Source organism: Physella acuta, unplaced genomic scaffold, assembly GCF_028476545.2.
Source record: "Physella acuta isolate Inbredline_101_S28 unplaced genomic scaffold, ASM2847654v3 ptg002703l, whole genome shotgun sequence".
Taxonomy (NCBI): Eukaryota; Metazoa; Mollusca; class Gastropoda; family Physidae; genus Physella; species Physella acuta.
Window position 1 is genome coordinate 1 of NW_026734136.1, and position 23230 is coordinate 23230.

The window sequence follows — 23230 nt, forward strand, 5'->3', positions numbered from 1 at the left end:
TTTACATGTTTGAATATTTTTTTTATCCGATTGACTACTGTAGAGAATCTGCGCTATGTGTCGAGCTGTAAAATAGTAATTAGGTAGAACATTTTTTTTTTCAGACAGACTGTTAATCACAAATTTATTTAAGACGTTAATTAATTTATTGATTTATTCATAGGTAGATTAACCACATTAATTTTAAAATTTTCAATCAATGGCTTTACCTTATAACTGAATAGTGACCGGTCACATGATTTGTTTACTTTTAGTACAATAAAAATGGCGGCTTTTCCGTCATAGACTTTGTGGCCCATTCAAAAGTTTAACGCGTTCTAAAGCTAATTTTCTGGCGGCCATAACTTTAACAATACGTCCGTTTTGCTGCTTCAACACTTATATAAATTTTCAACTGTCTTTTTCAATTAGTTTTACAAATAAATTTCTGTAGCTCTACAATCTGTCTCAGAAAGGTATCTATTTATTTATAGATCTAAATATCAGGTGGCCAAGAAAGTTATTTATAGATCTAGAATCTAGTTCAAACCAATAGATTAATTAGATACAAACCAAAGATTAATTAGATAAAATACAATCCATTTTATATTCATAATACATTTTTAGTCCTTAAATACTTGATATAATCTTTTTGATTTATCTATCTAGATCTATCTAGCTAGAATAGGTCTAATGATTAGATCTAGATCTAGATCTAGCAAGAGTTACGCAAAACTAGACTTAAGACCTTAAGCAAACAAGTCGTAGAATCTAGATCTAAATAATTCTATCTAGATCTAGATAATTTCAGACCTTCGTTATTTTATATAAATCTTTGTTTGTTTAGCTATGTAATTGGCTAATTTAAGATAAATTTTAATTTGAAAGTTACTACTACTAGACTTTAGATCTAGATCTATGCGCGTAAATCAAGTTGCTTAAGGAGACTCAAAGTATTAAACTATACTATAAAATAATAATAGGGCCTACATAAAAACAATTTATAAGTACAATCTTTTATAATGCACTAAAAAGAAGAAAATAATACAATTTTTATTAAATATAAAATAATTTTTAAAAATATAATAAATCTGCGGTTACTTTATACATCAAAAAAATTACTTTCTTTAAATATATTAATACATTACCATTTATATCACTATAATTAAAAGCGTCGGTTGTTTAAATACTTATTATTATATTATTTTATTATATTTTATATTAATATTAGTTGAAAAGCTAAGTTGTTAGTGTAATCGGCTTTCATGCGGGTGGCATGGGTTCTAGTCCAATACGTCAATGTTAAATAATTTTTTTTTCACTTTTTACTTTCTCGTATAGGCCTATACGAAGTATAGAGAAAGGTCTTGTAATCGTGCACAAAAATTGCATGAAATTTTGATAGTTTTCACCGTTTTTACACCTCAAGTCCTTCAACACATCCGGAGTATAGAGGACTTATTTTAATCAGGCAAAAATTATAAATACAAGTATATAAACATTTTGGCGTTTTATGCGATGTAGAGTCGGAAAAACTGGACTTTGCAATTCTGTCCGTATGTCTGTGTCTGTCTGTGTGTAAACACGATAACTTGAGTACCGTTACAGTTTGGTTGATGAAATTTCATATATAAGTATTTTATCACTTTTGAGCGATTTCCGATAACCGGAAGTGGTACTTTTTCCTACTTTGAATTTTTTCAAAGCCTATAAGCTGCGTACTATTTTAGATAGATGCATGAAATTTCACACGTAAGTAAAACGATCAAATTCTCTACCTTCTATCAGATTTTGAGTAATTTCCGTTGACCGGAAGCATTTATTTACGCTATTTTCGATTTCTCAAAAAACGCATGTAAATTTATAAAGTACTAATAATATCCCGCACTTTTATGCATCTTTTATTAGGCGTTCACTTGGTGTGGGACGGAGTGGTCTAGCTGGACTGCTAACCCGTTAGTCTCGAGTTTGAATCCGGGTTCAAGTCAGTTGACCGTCCCTGAGCCCACCTAACTCTGATGGGTACATAACTCCTGTTATGGAAAGTAAAGGCGGCTGGGCATAGTGCTGACCACACTATCTATTCATATGCCGAGGTCACAGAAACAAGTGAACTCTACTTCACTTGCCCCATAGACCGTCAGGTTTGAAAGGGAAACTTTTCACTTGGTGTGCCATTCTTTTTTTTACGAGATTCTATTCTATTATAAAAAGTTTAAGTAATTAAAAATGGATAACAAATATTGTCTATGTCCTGAGTTGCCATCTATCGTAATTTTATATTAGAATATTCGAGAAAGTTTAGGGGAGATCACTCCCGGTTTATTTTAATTTTTTAGATGTGAATGATAAAGTTGCCAATCCGAACTTGGCGGGATACAGGGCAGGTGAAGTAGAGTTCATCTGTTTCTTTGTCCTAAGCATATGAAGGGATAGTGTGGTCATAGACATGCTCGGCTGGAATCGTTTTTTTAAACGATATAAACATGTTGTCTGAGACTTGGCGAGACACTGGGCAGGTGAAGTAGAGTTGAGTAGGTTACCTGTGACGTCAGTATATGAAGGGATAGTCCGAAATCGGTGTTTTTAAAAGCTAAAAAACATCTTTTTGACTGTGGGCTCTGGTTTTTTGTGACGATAAGTGACAGACGTGATGTTTTTTTTTATGGATGACCCCCGAAACCCACAGTTATCCAAGGGATGACGGGTAGTGTATTATGGTTATAAAATCCTGCCTGTCTGTTTTTTTTTTCGGACTTTACTAAAGATTGGATGTATTTGATGTTTTTAATATTTTCGGTAACTAAATAAAAATTTAAAAAAAAAGCAAAAACAGTTTGGTTTCACGTGTAATGGCGACATAAACAATGGCATCCTGCTATTCGATAGGCCGCCATAAATTTTATTGTACACATTGTAAGCTTAAAAAAGGAAAACTAGGTCATGGGGTTTAAATTTGCATTGTTATTTAAAAACTTGATCTGCAAAGTTTTGTAAACAAAAACACTATAAAGTGGGGCTGTCAGAAATCGATCACGGAGTTCCTGTACAGCCAATCAATGTTTGTCTTACGAAAGTGAAATATCGGGTTATAACTTAGGCTTGATGAAAATAAATAGAAATGTAGCCTTAAACTCAAGAAATTATTTTTCAAGTTCTCTGGATCTGCAACTTGTATAGCATTGATTCTAAAAATATTAAATTTCTGAATTAAGTTTAGGCTTAAGTTTTTAATAAAATTTTATCTTTTATTATTTTTACGGTCCTAACTCTAAAACAAGTTAATTAAAAAGTCTAGTGACATTTAAGCGCAATTTCCTTATGTTATCTAAAAATAGCTCTGTCGTAGCGTAAATCAAGAGCAGGGTTAGTAAAACCATTGGTTAGTTATTAAAACGTTTTTTATTTTAAAAAATTCAGTATTTTACATGTTTTATTTACAATAGAGTTACATGACTAAAAACCATTGCGCGCCTACTGAACGTGATGACGCAGCCATTGAACGTGATGGCACAGCTATTGAACGTGATGACGCGTGTGGTGTGGTTGGATAAATATGCCTACTAATTCGGTCCAAAATTTTAATTAATTCAAAAAAATTTTTTGTGACCGAACGAAAGGATATTTTTGAAAACTTTCTTCGGCAATATTGTTCTAAATTATGGCAGGAATCGATTGGTACATGTTTCAAGTCGCTAAGTGGTCTGGTTGCCGAGATATGGGCAAAAAACTGCTTTTTTCGAGGTTTTTTGGCTTTTCCGAGAAATCCATGAAAGAAACCCGGAATTTTTATGGCCTATGTTCATCCTCGTAACTTGCTTAACATAATTGCTTTTGGAACTAGTCCTCGATATTGCTTCGTTGAGGAGGAGATACGACTTAAAGCTGCGGACACACATCCATCCATCCATCCATTCATTCATACATTCATACATCCAGAAATGACGGGTTAATAAACGCAATTCTCCAGAATGGAAATTGCGCTAAAAAGCACATTTTATTCCATGCCAACAACATTACGGAAGGATTTTCGTCAACTCACTGATGTCCATTACGTATTGTACAGCTCTACACATAGTGCAGGTTCTCTTCTGTAACCAAACGGACAAACAAACAAAAAAATTCGAACATGTAAACAAACTTGAGTTTTAGTAGTGTATAGATTATATAAAAGCTTGTTATTAAAATGTTTTTTATGAAATATTTTTTTTTGTACTTTACATGTTTTATTCACAATAGAGTTACATGACTAAAAACCATTGCGCTCCTATTGAACGCGATGACGCCCTATTAAACGTGATGACGCATGTCTAATAGCGCGGAATATTTTGATAAGACAGCCTACTAATTTGGACAAAACTTTAACTAATGGAGACAAGCGAGTTGACGAGATTCCTTCCATAGTGTTGTTGTCATGGAATAAAAAGTGCTTTTTAGATTTAGACCGTAAAAAAAAATAAAAAATAAAAACTTAAGCCTAAAATTAATTTAGAAATTTTATATTTTTGGAATCAATGCTATACAAGTTGCAAATCCAGAGAACTAGAAAATAATTTGTTGAGTTTAAGGCTACATTTCTATTTATTTTCATCAAGCCTAAGTTATAACCGGATGTTTCACTTTCGTAAGACAAATATTGATTGGCTGTACCGTAACTTAGTGATCGATAACTATTTGTTTACAAAACTTTGCAGATCAAGTTTTTAAATAACAAGGCAAATTAAAAACCCCATGACCTAGTTTTCTATTTTTAGCTTACAATGTGTACAGTAAAATTTTTGTCGGCCTATCCAATAGCAGGATGCCATTGTTTATGTCGCCATTACACGTGAAAACCAAATTGTTTTTGCTTTTTTTTAAATTTTTATTTAGTTACCGAAAATATTAAAAACATCAAATACGTCCAATCTTTAGTAAAGTCCGAAAAAAAACCAGACAGACAGGATTTTATAACCATATTAATTGTAACTACGCCGTGCAAGAATTTTAAATTAATTTATACACCTCTCAAATACCTTTGAGACTTTTCTCGCTTGTGTCCATTCATAAAAAAGTAATCAGGCAACCAATTAAGTCAAATTTAATGTCATGTTGCATTGTCGTCATGTCTTGACCCACGTACCAACTACTAACCGTATATGTCAGTTAGAAGTGCCCACAATCTCGCTCAGGCTTTTCTACCTAGACGGATGAATGACGGACGACAGACAGAGGAAGTGAGTAAAATAAAAGCTTGTAATAAAAAGTGACGTATTTCCGTGAATAGACATTTGGATATTTAATCGCACATATAAAATCAACTTTGTATCCGCATTCAGGGTTAGGGTTAGTGTTGGGTTTGGGTTGGAGCCAGGGTTAGGGTTAGAGTTAGCTTTAAGGTGAAGGATAAATACAGATCTTTTCATGTAAGTTTTTAGTGACGTTCCAATTTCACTCTTTTCACTAAAAGCTTAGTGTGTAAGTTTCGTATACTGTTTTTTTAAATAATTTATTTTTGGCGTCGGGTTTGGGGGGGGGGGGGGTTAATTTTTGGCGGAGCTTATCTGAACAAGATCCTAATAAAGTAGTAATAACGCATTGGTGTGCATGTGTGAGTGGTTACAATTCCTCCTACCCCCACCCCCACCCAATAACATACGTCACTGCGAGTAATTTCGTCCTACCTGGTGTCAACAAGAGCCCGAGAAATGCTCGATTATATATCATTCTGGCTTAAGAGCATTCCTTTAGACCCGGGCTCTCCAAACTTTTTAGCCCGAAGGCCGCATTAACTATCAAAAATCAGTTCGGGGGCCAGAGTTTTTTCCAGGCATCTCTTCGGGATGGTAGAGACTGACCCCCCCCCCCCCCTCCCGAAGAATGTCTACTACCTCCCCCACGAAATATAATTTATATAGAAATAAATACAGATTTCAAGTGTCATCGTCAACCCCCTCCCCCCCGGAGAAAAAAGTCGGAAAGAAACACTATCGGGTGCAGACAACACACTCCAGGTCCAAGATTGTCCTCATAATTGTTCTTCACGTATTTCATTCTTGAAAATATTTGCTCCCACAGGTATTTTGTTGCAAAATTTGAAAGGTACTTTGATGCAAAAAACAAAACGTATAAAAAAAACCACCAGTCCTTCTTTTAACTAGTCTCTAAGGATGTCATTTGCTTACAATTCAATGACCTTCAGCTGCAGTTCATATGGGCAACTAGCCACATTTGCTTCAAATGGGTTTTGAAACAGTCTCACTTCTTCTGCCTTTGAATCCAAGTCAGAAAACTACTACTGAAACTGCAGCTGGGGGTCTTTGATGATCTTGCATGCAAATGACCAGGTTGACAGCTTTTGCTTCAGCTATGAAGACCTTGCACTGCTGAAAGTGCGTCAAGTTGTTGGCCTGTACTTGTTCCGAAAACATGACAAGTTTGGATCAGAAGGCCTTTAGGTGGGTGTATAGATCGGAAACTAGATTTCCCTCTCTTGTAGTTTTAGGTTCAGAAAATTTAAATGACGTGTTATGTTTGCAGCAGAGGCCGATTTCTATACTTTTCAATAGACATTAACGGCTGTGGCTTGCCTTTATTTTCCAGGAAGTCACCTATTTCCTTTCTTAACTTAAATACTCTGCTCAGAACTTTCTAACTTTCTTAACCATCATCAGAGTTTCTTCCAGGCATCTCTTCGGGGGGGGGGGGGGGCTAAGCCCCCCCCCCCGAAAATTTTTTACCGCCCCCCCCCCCCCGAACGAAATGAAATTTATATAATTTATATAGAAAATATATAGTTTTAACAGTGTCCGCCGCCCCCCCCCCCCCCCCCCCCGAAGAAGAAAGTCTACCGCCCCCCCGAAAATTTTAAGTGCCCCCCCGGAGAAAAAAGTCTGGAAGAAACACTGACCATCATTCTGGTAAATCATGCGATGTTGTGTTTGTATCTTTCAAGATCTCTCTGAACTATATATAGTAGAGCCCATGTGAATATAAAATTCACCATCTTCATCACAGGATTCACTACACTGCTATGTCCACATATTAAGCACACGAAGCTTGCTGGTGAATAAATAATACAGTGCAGGAACATTGGTTGTAGAATGTTTTTCTCATTACACATCTGCTTCGCTTGTCCAACCAAGCCTTTCCTTTTGCCCTTCATGTTTTTTCCTCCACCAACAGTCAGGCAACTGAGGTTAGTCCAGTCCAAGTTATAAGCAGCAAATGTTTTTTTTTCAACTCATTGAATATATCATCTCCGGTAACAGTGTCATACAAACCAGCTCTTGTGTTATGTTCATGTCTTCATCCACACCTCTAATAACACAAGCAGTTGAGAGGTGGAACCGCTGTCCAGCGACTCATCCATTGCAATTGAAAAAACGGTAGTTGCACCCAAAGATACATTTTCAAATTGTTTTAAATTTTCTGGGCAAAGTTCAACAGCCACCTCTAACAAACATTTATTTTCCGTGGACAAAAAAATCTCCGCAAGCCGGATGCGAGGACCTCGCAAGCCGCATCCGGCCCGCGGGTCGTAGTTTGGAGACCCCTGCTTTAGTCCACTATGGAGAGTGAAAGATGGATAAAGAAGGAGATGGAGAGTTTTCCTTTACTAGTTTGCGTGGCTTTAATGCAGAAAGAGTGAAAATCTTAATAAGTTAAACTAGAGGGGTTTCGGCTTGGTGTGCTCGATAGTGACCCTCACTTGTCTCAGTGCAGACATAATTTGTCGGTTAACTCTTCTGGGTTTCTATAACTTCATTTTTCCGAAAAAGGATTTACTAGGCAGATGGTAAGTCAGTCATTTATGTGCTTGCTTTCATCTCCACCCCCCCCCCCCCCACACACACCCACCTCTAATCTTCACACCATAAACTTCGTTAGTAATGAGATTTTTTGCTGCTAAGCGTGAAGAAACATATTATGAAAAACTATATGTATGTTTATTATATGTAAGTGAATGATAATGCTAGTGTTTATGTATTTGAATGTGTAAGAATGAGATCAGCTTTCCAAAGGTTAAAATTTCCAAACCAATAGAGAACCTGTACACGCTGCGCACGTAGTCGTGTACTAAATCTGCTTGTCGACAATCAATATCCAGTAAAAAAAATCGATGAAACAGCCGGAACTGTGTGAGGAAAGTATTCAAAATACACACAAGCCTAATTAGAAGCATAGCCATGGAAAACGTAACTCCGCACAAAGATAAATGTAAAATTTTCGCTTTACTTTGGTGAAACATACACATAACTAAAATCAATACGCAAGGTATGGATTATAAGGATCGTAGTTTGTAGTAGGACTATATTACAAACTTTATTTTTATGTAATAGTACGTCTATAGATACAAATACAGTAATTAAGCATATGTTTATGTATATAAAGACATTCCATTTATATAGGTCTTCACACATATATAATTAAATAAATAAATATATGTATATATATATATATATATATATATTTATTTATTTATTTATTTATTTATTTATTTATTTATATTTATTTATATTTATTTATATTTATTTATATCGTCACACATCGTCACAAAAGGCGAGACACTCACATCTTAAAACACGCCCCAACTCAGTCAACAATTTGTTGTCTATAAAAAAAAACCAATTCGGCTGAGCATGGTACTGACCACACTATACGCTGAGATCACAGAAACAGATGAACGCCACTTCACCTGCCCCGTCTCCCGCGAGGTCCGAAACTCAACTGCATTATAAACATCTAAAAAGAAGTCACACCTCAGCTTACATTTTTTGGTCTTTTACAAAACTATGTTTATTTTTCCTATGATAATTTCTGAGCTCTGACTTTATAAGAAATAACAAACGAATAAACTATTAATTAAAGCTAATGTCAAAATAATAATAATGAATCAAAACTATACGTGGACATCGTTATTTCCCACTGTGCACTTTGATGTAGGAAAAATAAAACAAAAAACACTGTATGTGTTTCAAAAACACTCCACTAGACAGGGTTGCTAACGCACTGTCATCTCGGCCATCAAACAGAGCTTCTCCCAGGCATCTCTTCGGGGAGGGGGGGGGGGGGGGGCGGGGTTAGGGTTGGGGTAGTGTCGAATTCACAAATTATGAATTGTTGATAAGTAGAAAATAAAACAACTAGATAGCGGCGTATGCTACGTCGCGGGTCAGCTCGTATTCTTATATAACACTAAGGGAGATGCACATCACGATATAGACATGATTTTAAATCCATTTTTTAATCTATATACTACTAAAACTCAAGTTTGTTTACATGTTTGAATTTTTTTTTTTTTTTTGTTTGTCTGATTTGGTACTGTAAGGAAACTGCTCTATATGGGGGGCTGTAAACTAGTATGTAGGTAGAGAATAATGTTTGATTGCAGACAGACTGTTAATCACACATTTATTTAAAGACGTTAATTAATTTATTGATTTATTCATAGGTAGATTAAACACATTAATTTTAAAGTTTTAGAACAATGGCTAAACTTTGACCGAATAGTGACGTTTGATAACTCATTTTTTTTTATTTGTTATTGGGGAGAATCTGCATTATGTGTAGAGCTGTAAAATAGGATTTTGGGTGGTAAATATTATTCCTTGTTAAACACACTGTTAATTACAAACTAATTTAAAGCCGTTAATTAATTTATTGATATATTCATAGGTAGATTAACCACAGTAATATTAAAAGTTTAGAACAATGAATTTAGTAATGGTTAATTAATTATTTGTGTATACAACAATGTTTTCAATTACTTTTTCTTAAGGCCTATATGTGAATGATAAGGTTGACTATCAGGACCTCGCGGGGCACAGGGCAGGTGAAGTAGAGTTCACCTGTTTCTATGTTCTCAGCATATGAAGGGATAGTGTGGTCAGAGCCATGCTCGGCCGGAATCGTTTTTTTTTTAAAAATACAAACATGTCTGGGACTTGGCGGGGCACTGGGCAGGTGAAGTAGAGTTTAATAGAGTTTTTAAAATATAAAAAACGTCTTTTTGAATGTGGGGTCTGGTTATTTTGGGATGAAAAGTGCTGGCAGACGTGATGTCATTTATGGATGACCCCCGAAACCCACAGTTATCTAACTAGATAACGGGTAGTCTAGTTACTTTTAAAATAGAATAGAATCTCGTAGAAAAAAGAAATGCACAGCTAGTGAACGCCAAATAAAATGTGTATAATAGTGCGGAATATTATTAGTACTTTATAAATTCATTTATTGAGAAATCGGAAATAGCGTAAATTACTACTTCCGGTCCCCCCCCCCCCCTCCACCGAAGAGATGTCTGTGAGAAACTTTAGGCAAAGTTTAGGGGTACGACCTACGGCTCTATTTGGTATGAATGTGCAGTAACTACGTGTAGATCAATGTTACCAGATAAAGTATTGCGGTAATGTCTAGATTTAGCGTCTATACACAAAATAGAAATATTCGTTGATTGTTGAATTTTTAAAAATGACACTAAAAACGTTTTAATAACAAGTTTTTATGTGATAATTCAGTAAAAGGAGAAAATAAATTATTTTCTTTAAATATATAATAACACACCACTATTTAAATTAATATATTGAAAAGCGTGGGTCACTATAATATCTATTGGAATTCTTTACTAATATTTAAGAGGAAACTCACGCTTTCCTTGTCGTGAGCCCATTTATCAGGAGCCAATATATCGCGAACCTATTTGTCGGGGACCAATATGTCAGAGTCCATTTGTCGGGCGCCTAAATTTTTGGAGCCCCTTTGTCAGAAGCCTATATGTCGCGAGATAACATTACGGGAGGCCATTTTACGGGAGAATATATGTCGAGGTCCTATTGACGGGACTATTTTCACTGGGTCGCTTTGGCGGGGGGGGGGGGGGGGGGGGGCAAATTTGTTGGGGTCATTTTGACGGAGCCGTTTTGACGGGGCCATTTTGTCACGGACCATTTGGACGATGCACCCTAACAAAATATATCGTATTTTTTAAGCGGTCCAATAAAAAACGCTCGTGTTGAATATGAATAAAATAATTGTATCTAGCTTGGTCTATATTTATTTGAATGCAAAAACCTTTGCTACTATGGGGGCAAGGGGGGGGGGTGAACACTGTTTGACATGAAATGAACACAGTTGCTGTTTATTTGTGTTGGGCTTTCGATGTCCTTTTTGTTTTTGCTTTTCGTGAGAAAAATCGTATTATTTTAAATTTGTTTTCACCAATAAGAAACAAACATCAGCTCATAGAATTTTAATATTAAAACTTTCAGTTAAAAGGTAAGAACAAAAACCAAAAAGTTGTTAAGAAAGGAAATCATACTGAAATTTAATGTCTAAGTTATAAGTACGGAGTGGTCTAGCGGTAGAGATCAAGTCCCTGAGTCCACCCAGCTGTGATGGGTACCTAACTCACTTTAGGGAAATTAAAGGCGGCTAAGCATAGTGTATACCACACTATCCGTTCATATGCCGAGGTCACAGGAACAGGTGAACTCTACTCACTTGCCTAATAGACTGTCAAGTTTGGAAGGGGAACTTTACTTTCTTAATTAAGTTATAAGTAGTCGGGAACATTTAGAGCTAGCGATGAATTGTTAAAATCTGTGGGGTTTTCAATCCGTAGTCACACTTTAAAAAATACTTAATTTCAATACTGTTAGGTTCTAAAAATAATGTATGGCTTTTATATTCTAGAAGATGTAAAAAAAAGAAAACACCTATCATTTTATATTGCAGGAGATTTTGTAAAAAAAATGACTACACCTCTTATCATTCTCTTCATTTCATCGATTGCCATCGGTCTACTAAGCACTATATTTGTAGTGATAATAGTGTCTGTGGACAATTGGGAATACGTCAGCTTTAATCAAGAAACTCTGCAAAATATCAATAAATCATGCAGGTATTTATATTTTTTAGCACTTATAGTTAATTGTTAAGATGTACTCCCAATGCTGCACAAATAGCGAATCTCACAACTAACCTAGATGAAATTGAAATAAAACCTTACTCGAACCAAGCCATAACCCTTAAGATTTAGTTTTTTTCATGATGTCGAAACATCGCTCAATGTTTTTAGGCTAATGGTGAATACATTCACTTTAACAGGTAACAGAAAATTGAGAAACGGATGTTTATTATTATTTAAAATCATATTTTCTCAACATAGTATTTATTAATAAGACTTCAGTCACCATCAGTCTATACTTTTATAACTACATAAACGTTGCAAATACTTTTACACGTTGTATAATTAACAGTATCTCAGAAAGCTCAGAAATTTATTTGAAAAGATAAAAAAAACAAATGGTAGCTGCAGTGAGGTTAATGTAATTAGTAATAAAACAGATAGTATTAGTTACCTCACAAGTTAAAGACAGTTACAAGTACTATGGATGTTTCGACCCAAGGTCTTCGTCAGCACACAACAGTGTGATTACAGATTAGACAAATAAAGACAAACAGTAACACATTTTTTTACTTAGCTCGACAGTGAAAACACGTCTTGTCTGCTAGCCACGATATCCAAAAGAAAAGACGCGTGAGAAGGACGCTTGGACACCGTATAGGGGTGGGGTTGGGGGCGTGGTGTATGCGGGAGGGGGGGGGGGGGTTGTTAGGTGAAAGATATCTGTTCATTCAGGCCATCGGGTGCCCGTGTACCAAATTTAAGTATTAGTCGCGTTTCAGTGCTAAGGCGATTTTTAAAATTGTGGCAAAACCGAACGGCGGTTACACAAAAGTCCTTTTTTAAGTCATGCCCACTATTGTTGAAGTGTTTGGCCACAGGAAGACTGTCTTCATTGTAGATTGATCGCAGGTGTTGGCTAACCCTGTCAGACAATCTTTTCCCCGTTTGTCCAATATAAAAGATGTTGCAACGCCTGCACTGGATGACGTAAACTACGTTGCGGGACTCACAGTTGAAGTGATTTTTAATTTATTTGAGTGTACTTCATAACACAAACACACGTACACACACTTTAACACATAACCACACACACACACATAACCACACACACACACACACACACACACACAAAAAAAACCTCTACATATTTAGCAATGGAGAAAATCCGATTGATTGCATTTCCATATTTTCTATTTATTGTTGGTGGTGAATGTTTTGCTTCTTCATATTACCGCTTATGTTGACATGTTTCTCTTCTGTAATTAGGCTTGTTCGACATCTAGGAAGATTCTCTTAGCATAGCAAGGCCACAAAAGCTTACCGAATTAATACGTTTTCCCGCCCACACTAACAGAATTTAGATAGCAATCAGAACAGATACTTAACATCTTAACACAACATTTCTACCAAACACAATAGTGCGCAAACATAGTGCGCACACAGAAAAATGCGCAACTAAGAAAATTACGCAAACAAAAAAATTGACACACAATCGCAATTTTCCGTTGCGCATCTTTCTGGTCACCACTTGCTAACATCAATTTAGAAAAGCTTGGTGATGCGTTGTTAACGAAGAAAACAGCCATTTTCTTCGACCGGGCCTAGAGCTATTTTAGTGATCTCTATAGTGTGTTTTGTCGAGCTCGGCATTTTTTTTAACCATGCTCAGAGATGATAAACAAAGTAAAAGTTTTAACAGAAAAAAGGAACACCTTTCTGAAAATGCTAATAAAAAATTTATACGGTGATAGAATCACATGGTAATTTTCAAATTTCTTAGTTTTTTTAACATTTAAAATATTTAGTCTAATATGCATTTTTTCTTTCTCGTATATACGAAGTATAGAGAAAGTCTTGTAATCGTGCAAAAAAAAAAAAAAAAAATCGAGATTTTTGCAAATCTCGACGTTTTACACCTCACTGATACGGAAAAACATAATTTTGCAATCTTGTCCGTATGTCTGTGTGTCTGTATGTGTGTCTGTGTGTGTGTGTAAACACGATAACTTGAGTACCGTTAGAGCTAAGTTGATGAAATTTCATATATAAGTATTTTATAAAAATGGTAGATCCATATCAACTTTTGAGCAATTTCCGATAACCGGAAGTGCTACTTTTTCTACTTTGAATTTTTCAAAAGCCTATACTTTGAGTACTATTTCAGATAGATAAATGAAATTTCACATGTAAGTAAAAGATCTAATTCTCTACCTTCTGTCAAATTTTGAGTAATTTCCGTTGAACGGAAGTAGTAATTTACGCTATTTCCGATTTCTCAAAAACGCATGTAAATTTATAAAGTACTAATAATATTGCGCACTATTATGCACATCTTAATTTGGTGTTCACTTGGTGCGCAATTCTTTTTTCTACGAGATTCTTTTCTATTTTTTTAAAAGTTTAAGTAATTAAAATCATGTCTATATTCCGAGTTGCCATCCCACGTAGTGTTATATAAGAATATTCGAGAAAGTTTAGGGGAGATTACTCCCGGTTTATTATTATCGAAACTATGAAGTGAAAAGCTTCTATATTGGGTATTATACTCGTTCACTAAATTTAATCAGGCGCACCCGCCGGCGCCGCGCACGAGTAGGGTGTGATTTGGCGCCAAGAGAGTATCATGTGAGCGCTTTGATGCATACGTTCATTTTGAACAGTGCGATAGGCTGTAGATAAAAAGGGTTACAATAGTCGTTCACTAAATTGAATCCAGGGCGTCCTCCGGCCCCCTACGGGATGCTATTTAGCGCCCCGGCCTTCCCGTGAGCGCTATGCCGCTTAAGTCCGTTTTAGTGAGTGCAATAGACTATGGATAAGATGGGGTATTATAGTCGTTTACTAAGTTTAATCAGGCGAGTCCACCGGCGCCCCGTCAAGGTGCAATTTGGCACCCCAGACTATACTGTGAGCACTATAGGGCCTACGTTTATGTTTGTTTTTAAGTTCGAGTTTAAGTTTGCATTATTTTCTAAGTTATTGTTTGCGTTTAGGTTTGTGTTTGCGTTTGTTTTTACGTTTACTTTTACGTTTGTGTTTGTGTTTGCTTTTTGTGTTTGCTTTGTGTTTGTGTTTTTTTTTTTCGTTTTTTGTAATGTTTCGTTTGTTTTTGTGTTTGTGTTTTGTGTTGTTGGTTGTGGTTCAGGTTAATCCAAAAAGTAATATATTTCCTATAATATGCTACTAAATAAACTCACAAGTCTTGGTCCCTTTACAGATGATTTTTTGTACATAGGCCAGTGCTAGTTTTAAATAGTCTACACATTCAAAAGAGTAGACAGGCGTGTTTTCTATTTAAATCAAAATTTTAACACAACAATTTTCGGAAATAGGCCTATATAAAAATGTGGGAACTGTGAAATCTGACGTTTTTTTATCACAACAAGCTATCTCATAAAGAAGGACCGACATTTTTTGGCACATAAATTATATTTTAAATACAACTAGGCGTTAAACAAGACAAATATGCTTGTTAAAAACCTTCAAATATTATACTTGGATCACCCTGGACCCAAAAGGGTTTTAGGGAATATATAGGGAATATATAAAACTAACCGTCGGTATACGTGAAATATAGGCCTATATATTTTAATCTTATACATGTTTGAGAAAAATATTTTAGCGTATTGGTCAAAACGCAATATGCTTTACTACACGTTGAAGAACATTAGTGACCATGCAAAGAAATAACTAAATAGCTAAAAATCCGACACATTTAAAATAATATAGGCTACTAATACCTATTACACAAATTAAAACCAAATTAAATACATTATTAGTCAACAGAACACCATATTAAATGCACACACTGATTAAGAGACTTGAATGATTCCGTTAAAAACCCGGCTATTAAACGGTCATTATGTTGTTTTTTACTTTCTCGTATATACGAAGTATAGAGAAAGTATTCTAATCGTGCACAAAAATCACTTGAAATTTTACACCTCAGTCCTTCATCACATCCGAAGTATAGAGGACTTATTTTAATCGGGCAAAAATTATCAATCCAGATTTATCAAAATTAAGAGGTTTTATGCGTAATCCAGTCTGAAAAACTGGGCTTTGCAATTCTGTCCGTATGTCTGTGTGTGTGTGTGTGTGTGTGTGTAAACACGATTACTTGAGTACCGTTACAGCTAGGTTGATGAAATTTCATACATAAGTATTTTATCAAAATCGTAGATCCGTATCAACTTTTGAGCGATTTCCGATAACCGGAAGTGGTACTTTTTCTACTTTGAATTTTTCAAAAGCCTATAACTTGAGTACTATTTCAGATAGATAAACGAAATTTCACATGTAAGTATAAGATCTAATTCTCTACCTTCTGTCAAATTTTGAGTAATTTCCGTTGCCCAGAAGTACTAATTTGCGCTATTTCCGATTTCTCAAAAACTAATGTAAATTTTTTAAGTAGGTACTAATAATATTGCGCACTATTATGCACTTTTTTATTTGGCGTTCACTTGGTGTGCAATCTTTTGTCTACGAGATTTTATTCTATTTTTAAAACTTTAAGTATTTAAAATGGATTAAAAATCATGTCTATAGCCCGAGTTCTCATCCCCTGTTGTTTTATATAAGAATATTCGAGAAAGTTTAGGGGAGATCACTCCCGGTTTATTTAAAGTAATGTGTTTTAGTTTGACCGATAAAATTGTACATATTCATAGCGTACGTCTTGATAAGCAGATCTATAGATACAAATCAAATTTGAATGAAATAGATCCTTTCTTTATATTCTAAAATCGGAAGATTCACATATAAAAAAACAAATTGATAAAAAATGTTATAGGATGACTTTGTGTGTCTTGAACCCGTACTTCCAGCATGGTATCATTTACTATTACACTATCATCTCAGCTATTTAGACACTATAGAATTAGAATAGAATAAAAGTCAATAAAAGAGGTAGGTAAGAATTAAAGTAACTTAAGCGAATAGGCCCTATTCTTTCGATTTGCTCCCCCCTTTCAAACTTTCGATTTGCACCCCCCCCCCCTCAAACTTTCGATTTGCACCTCTTAAAACACAATTTAACACTAATTAATCACTTAATTAAGTGGGATTATAATTTTTTTCCCTATATATTTTGCTAGTTTTTGGCTTGGTTTCACCCCCTAAATGGTGTCACCCGGTGCGGTCCGCACCCCCCCCCCCCCCGCCCTCTCGCTACGCCTCTGCAATTTAGTATTATTTTAAAAGGTATTTCACCATAGCAAATTTTTAAAATTCAAAATTAAAGTAATTCATGAGTGTTTTCTGTTACAAAAACTATCTAGCTGACTTTATTATTGTTAGAAAAAGAAGAATCAATGATTAAATAGCCGATATTTATGTTAGTTTATAAAATTTTAGAACTCCAGAAAAGTTTTTTTTTTCAAGATGGCAACCATTTTTCAAAACAATCACTGATGCTTGCAAATATTTTGCTTATGTGCCTAGGCTCATGTACAAATACAACTAGCAGGCCCTATATTTAGACTAATGTATTATTACAACTAGCAGTACTTTACCTAGGCCTATGTTTCAATAAACTACCAGCCCCTATCAAGTCATATGCCAGTCTAGTTTTCTCGCATTTTGTTGCAAAATAAAAGAACTCTAAAACTCTTATTTAGAAAGCAATATAATAAATGTGATATTAATATTTCAGTTCACAGAACAGCCAGCCATCTTGTCAAGTTGTCCAGATTTCAGCAGACCCGATCTTGTTTCAATACGACGACTACAGAAATAAAAAACAAAACAATGACAGTAACTATATATACTCTTACCAAAGTGGCCTATGGAGAACTTGCGATTGTCTTACAGGTAGTGGCATATATATATATATATATATATATATATATATATATATATATATATATTTATATATATATATATATATATATACTAGCTGCATACCCGTGCTCCACCACGGTGAATCGTTTGCGGAAACGCAAACGAAAACTTAAGCACGAAAAAAAAAAAAAAAAAAAACACTTACGAAAACACAAATACAAACGCTAACACCCAACCACAAACGCTAATACAACACGAAAACACAAACGCAAACAAAATTGCAAACACAAAGAAAACACAAACATAACGCTTAATCCGAGCAATTTGTATTCACATTTTTTTTACTTCAATAGCAATATCTAGTATGAGTTGAAATTCTTTTCAAATTACCTCCCCTGACATAATTATTCAAACTTTTAATTTACTTTAGTAAAATGAATCAATGTCTTAGCATGTAAGCGAAATATCATTTGTTATTGATCCGTTTAATATGTTTTAGCAATGTGCGTGTACTTAATATTTTCTTCACGTTCTTTTGTTGACGTATGCAAAAAAAAAAAAATTTGCTGAGTATAAAAATATTTAAGTCCCTACTCCAATACTTATAATAATACAATGCGATGTAAGTAAATTGCCCGGCATGTGTTGATGTTACTTTTATGGTTCCAAACCTATAGCGCTAATGGACTGACGGACTGATGTACTGACTGATGAAACCATCTTAAAATATTACGTCAGACTTTCTTCTGAGACCAGGCCAACTCGCGGGGTCGGGCACGCTAGTATATATATATATATATATATATATATATATATATATATATATATATATATATATATATATATATATATATAATTTCCAGCGGAATTTAATTAAGCGGTGAAATTGATTTTATGACATTCAAAAAACTGTCTGACAATCCCTGCCAAAACAATTGAATTAAATGCTATTTAAACTAGCCGTACATATTTTTTGCCGTATAAAATCGCTAATTTAGTCCTTACCACATAAAAGTAATTATTTTACTCCATTGTTTTAGTGCTACTATGTTTTAATGACTTTTTCAGACCAACTGAGATACAAATATGTAAAGGCTTCTTCTTCTAACTTCGATGGCCAAAAGTGTTTCACTTTTGTCACTGATTACAACGAAGACTCAGACCTGTTAGCATCAACGCCAGGCGCCAAACAAATTGCACGTAAGTTTTAGTTGAAATGGAATCCTTGAATTCTGAGCTTAATTTTATCTGTCGACACCTGCTCAGAACAATGTCGTGTTACATTGTTAATGTGATTGAATTTTGGTATACTACACAAAACACCCCAACATTTCCGTTGTTCCACTGATAGCTCTGTACAATTCATCCTTTTAAATCGCGTGTTTCCAAACTGTGAGTGCGACCTCCAAGGGGTTTTCAGCTGTTTCCATGGCCGCGGTAAATGAATGATTCACACTTTGCTCAACCGCTTTTACTTTCCCTAATGTGCGTGTCCCCAGGAGCGCCTTATGGGTTCAATCAAGTCTGGGATTCGAACGCTTTACCATCCGACCACGCCGTCACACTCTGTTTAAAGAACACTACGATAAAAACATGGACTATAATCACGACGTTCATCTTTTCTATATTGTAGTTCGCAAGTGGTTGAAAGGAAATTTGAATCTTGTCATGCATAGATGATAGCAGTAGCATATCAAACTGCTATATTAGTACTTAAGTACAGAAAAATAGGCTTAAAACCTGAAACTTTAGGAAAAAAACAATTTATATAATAAAATGTACAGCTTTTTGAATAATCTACAGATTAAGAAAATTAAAATTTGAAGGAGGAAAACGAACTTCATCAGTACTTCACTGAGCTGACAGAAGAAAAAAAAATGTTAATAGACCACATTGTTACGAAATCTATTCGTTGCTTTCCATGATATAGACAGCATTCTCTAAGAACAACAACATAATTTTCTGGATGTGTAGAATGATTTCTCGGAAATGAAAATGTGTCCAAATCATTTTCGTGATGTAGGTATACTTCAACCGAAAAAGTGACGAGGCTATCTAGTGTATGGAGTTTAAGCACAATTGTTTTCAGATCTCTGTTCTACTAGATTTTCATCTCTACTTAGCGTTTACAAAATACACCCGCAAAGTTTAGAGTTGGTTAATAACATGCAATTTCAACAATCACATTTAACTATTTAAAAAGAAAAAAAAATTAAACAATACTAAACACTGTCGGGGGGGGGGGGGGGGGGGATAAAAAAAAAGGGGTCGCCAACTGATAAAGTTTGGGAACCTGTGTGTTAAATAGTTGCACTTATTGATCTTAGGTCTGCACCGTTCATCTTGTTATATTGTTTCATTGATTGATCATAGGACTGCACAATTCAGCTGCATCCTGTTACATCGTTGTACTGATTGATCTAAGCTCGGCAACTGTTGTTGGAATCATTGGTCTCATACAGAAACAGGTCGCTTCTTGCATGGTCACTGGAGTCCTGTACCTCATGGCGGGTTTGTATTCTAATGTACAACACAACTAACAATGCTAAAACAATCATGACCAACATTCATTTGCTGATCGAGTGATCGCTAGTACTTAACCTTGTTATCTCTCCTTTTATTCTTGAATTTAGTAATCTTTTAATTAATTTAATGATTAATCTAATCTATCAATACATATAATAAAGCGGGAGTGATCTCCCCTAAACTTTCTCGCATGTAGGCCTACTTTTATAACACTACGGGGGGGGGGGGTGGCAACTCGGGATTTTGATATTATTTTTTATCTATTTTTAATTACTTTAATTTTTAAAAATAGAAAAGAATCGCGTAGAAAAAAAATTGCGCACAACGTGAACAGCAAACAATGTGTGTATAATAGTGCGGAATATTATTACTTTATATAAGTTTTTTAAGAAATCGCAAAAAAGCGTAAAGTATTACTTCCGTTCAACGGAAATTACTCAAAATATGACAGAATTAGATATTTTTTTTATTTATGTGGGAAATTTAGCCTAACCCTAGTGGTCTGTTTACCTCAGTCTACCTTAGTTCACCTAACCCTAGTGGTCTGTCTACCTTAGTCTACCTTAGTTCATCTAAACCTAGTGGTCTGTCTACCTTAGTCTACCTTAGTTCACCCAGCTCTTGTGGTCTGTCTACCTTAGTTCATCTAACCCTAGTGGTCTGTCTACCTTAGTCTACCTTAGTTCACCTAACCATAGTGGTCTGTCTACCTTAGTCTACCTTAGCTCATCTAACCCTAGTGGTCTGTCTACCTTAGTTCACCTAACCCTAGTGGTCTGTCTACCTTAGTTCACCTAACCCTATTGGTCAGTCTACCTTAGTTCATCAACCCCACATAAATTCGACATGCCTCTACATTTAGGATGGGGTTTTTGCAGCGTTATGTTTGCAACTGTTACTAACACAGAAGTCAATGTTAAATGTTACGACCTTGGGTCCTTGAATCCACCCAACGTTTCTGCATCCTTGACTCCAGCTGCGTAAAGCTTTCATGAACAAGGCATAGGGGCCTAAGATACAATGGGGCCCTTTTCCCTAGTTGAAAAATTGAAACTTTTACATTGCAATTTTGATATTGGCTTTATATAAATAATTTAAAAATGAAGTTGAAAATGAACCTTCTTTCCTGCAGTAGAAAATATTTAAAAATCTAACTAGATTTTGTGACGGAATGTAGACTGCTATAATTTGTTTTATGTGCTGAAAAATAGATAGTTTGAAAATATTTTTATCGCAATTTCCATTCTGGAGAATTGCGTTTATTAACCCGTCATTTCTGGATGTATGAATGGATGTATGGATGTGTGTCCGCAGCTTTAAGTCGTATCTCCTCCTCAACGAAGCAATATCGATGACTAGTTCCAAAAGCAATTATGTTAAGCAAGTTACGAGGATGAACATAGGCCATAAAAATTCTGGGTTTCTTTCATGGATTTCCCGGAAAAGCCAAAAAACCTCGAAAAAATGCAGTTTTTGGCCCATATCTCGGCAACCAGACCACTTAGCGACTTGAAACATTTACCAATCGATTCCTGCCATAATTTAGAACAATATTGCCGAAGAAAGTCACGTGTCATCACGTTCAATAGCTGCGCCATCACGTTCAATGGCTGCGTCATCACATTCAGTAGCTAGGCGCGCAATGGTTTTTAGTAATGTAACTCTATTGTAAATAAAACATGTATTTTAACCAATGGTTTTACTAACCCTGCTCTTGATTTACGCTACGACAGAGCTATTTTTAAATAACATAAGGAAATTGCGCTAAAATTGTCACTAGACTTTTTAATTACCTTGTTTAAATATAATTGCTAATGAGATGCTTAATTTTTATTCTGATGTCTTTTTTGTTTTGTTTTTGTCAGCTTTGTTTGGAGTGTTTGGACTATCAATGTTTCACACGAAAGACTTTTATGAGAAATACCATTGCTATGGACTAGAGGAGATACCCAGTAAACTGTGTGAGGCCAAGGAAGTGGAGCTAGGCTATGCTGTACCCTTGGCTTGGCTGGCTGTCTTTACCTGTACTCTTTCAAGTCTTGTGTGGTTGTGTGTATCGCGTGCACTGAGGGTTATCAGAGCCAAGACAATGCTGTAATTCTTTACCGACTAAATCAGTTGCTCAGGAACGCGATCTATTGGCCAAATTACTCTCAACTTACCTGTGAACCAACCATGAATGGAGTGAACATTCTTGAGTTAAATAAATGATTATTATGACATATTTTAAGAGAGAAATAAAATGTGAAGATGGGATACAGCAATCATCTTCTAGATGTCAAAATACTGCAAAGTAGCTACATGTTAATTTACTGACAGCTGCGTAAATGTCAATATGCTGACAGCTACCCATATATCAATATATTCACAGCTGTCTATATGTCAATAAAATGGCATCCGCTTGACTGTAAGATAACATTATGTGGATATATGTTTGCCTGTAATTCAGCTCTTAAGCTTTAATTTGGTCACATTAGTACAGCCTTATTTAATGAGATTTAGGACATTTTTAAATTCTGAAAATGTGTTTTTTTTAAGTTTTATTCCATGTTTATTGCTTCTCAAACATTCCAAAATACTTTTGTACCAATTTTTTTTTTATCTCAAATCAATAAAAAGTGTTTTAGACTTTAAAAAGAGAGACTGAATATATCTTTGTTTTTCTACTGTCACTCACACACGAGTAGAAGAAATAGTCTACCCATGGCAGTATGGAATTGGAATGGTCGGCTTCCCGAACAAAGTTACGAGTAGAAGAAATAGTCTACACATGGCAGTATGGAATGGTCGGCTTCCCGAACAAAGTTACGAGTAGAAGAAATAGTCTACACATGGCAGTATGGAATGGTCGGCTTCCCGAACAAAGCTTCACCCAGTGGCGTAGGCAGGGGGGGGTCATAACCAGGGGCGGAACTACAGTGCCGCCAGACCCCGCAATGCGGGGGGGGGGCCCAGGCGGATTGGGGGCCCAAAAATCCTGGCTAAATTATACATTTTTTTAAAAAATTTAAATTAAAAAAATTAGGTGGATGTCGAGTTATCTTTCTTCTA

The 23230-nt window shown here is 35.3% G+C and overlaps 1 protein-coding gene across 4 annotated transcripts; it reads left to right on the forward strand.

Annotated features, from left to right (window-relative positions):
- The first annotated feature begins 279 nt into the window (after window positions 1–279).
- On the forward strand, window positions 280–22822 carry LOC131934000 (uncharacterized). 4 transcript variants are annotated; one of them, XM_059290438.1, is made up of 6 exons: window positions 280–455; window positions 11695–11860; window positions 17526–17683; window positions 18722–18853; window positions 20027–20164; window positions 22045–22822. In XM_059290438.1, the coding sequence occupies exons 2-6, from the start codon at window positions 11712–11714 to the stop codon at window positions 22275–22277; spliced, it is 810 nt and encodes a 269-aa protein (XP_059146421.1). In that variant the 5' UTR covers window positions 280–455; window positions 11695–11711; the 3' UTR covers window positions 22278–22822. The 4 variants fall into 4 exon arrangements, with proteins under 4 accessions (XP_059146421.1, XP_059146423.1, XP_059146420.1 ...); XM_059290440.1 differs by lacking the exon at window positions 280–455 and adding an exon at window positions 5175–5195; XM_059290437.1 differs by lacking the exon at window positions 280–455 and adding an exon at window positions 7500–7756.
- Window positions 22823–23230: the final 408 nt, after the last annotated feature.

What these genes read in the sequence shown, in the direction of transcription:
- LOC131934000 (XM_059290438.1), top strand. Translation starts at nt 11,712, where the DNA reads ATGACTACACCTCTTATCATTCTCTTCATTTCATCGATTGCCATCGGT. An exon ending in AACTTGCGATTGTCTTACAG is followed by an intron (nt 17,684 to 18,721) that starts GTAGTGGCATAT and finishes TGACTTTTTCAG; the next exon opens with ACCAACTGAGATACAAATAT. An exon ending in AGGCGCCAAACAAATTGCAC is followed by an intron (nt 18,854 to 20,026) that starts GTAAGTTTTAGT and finishes GATTGATCATAG; the next exon opens with GACTGCACAATTCAGCTGCA.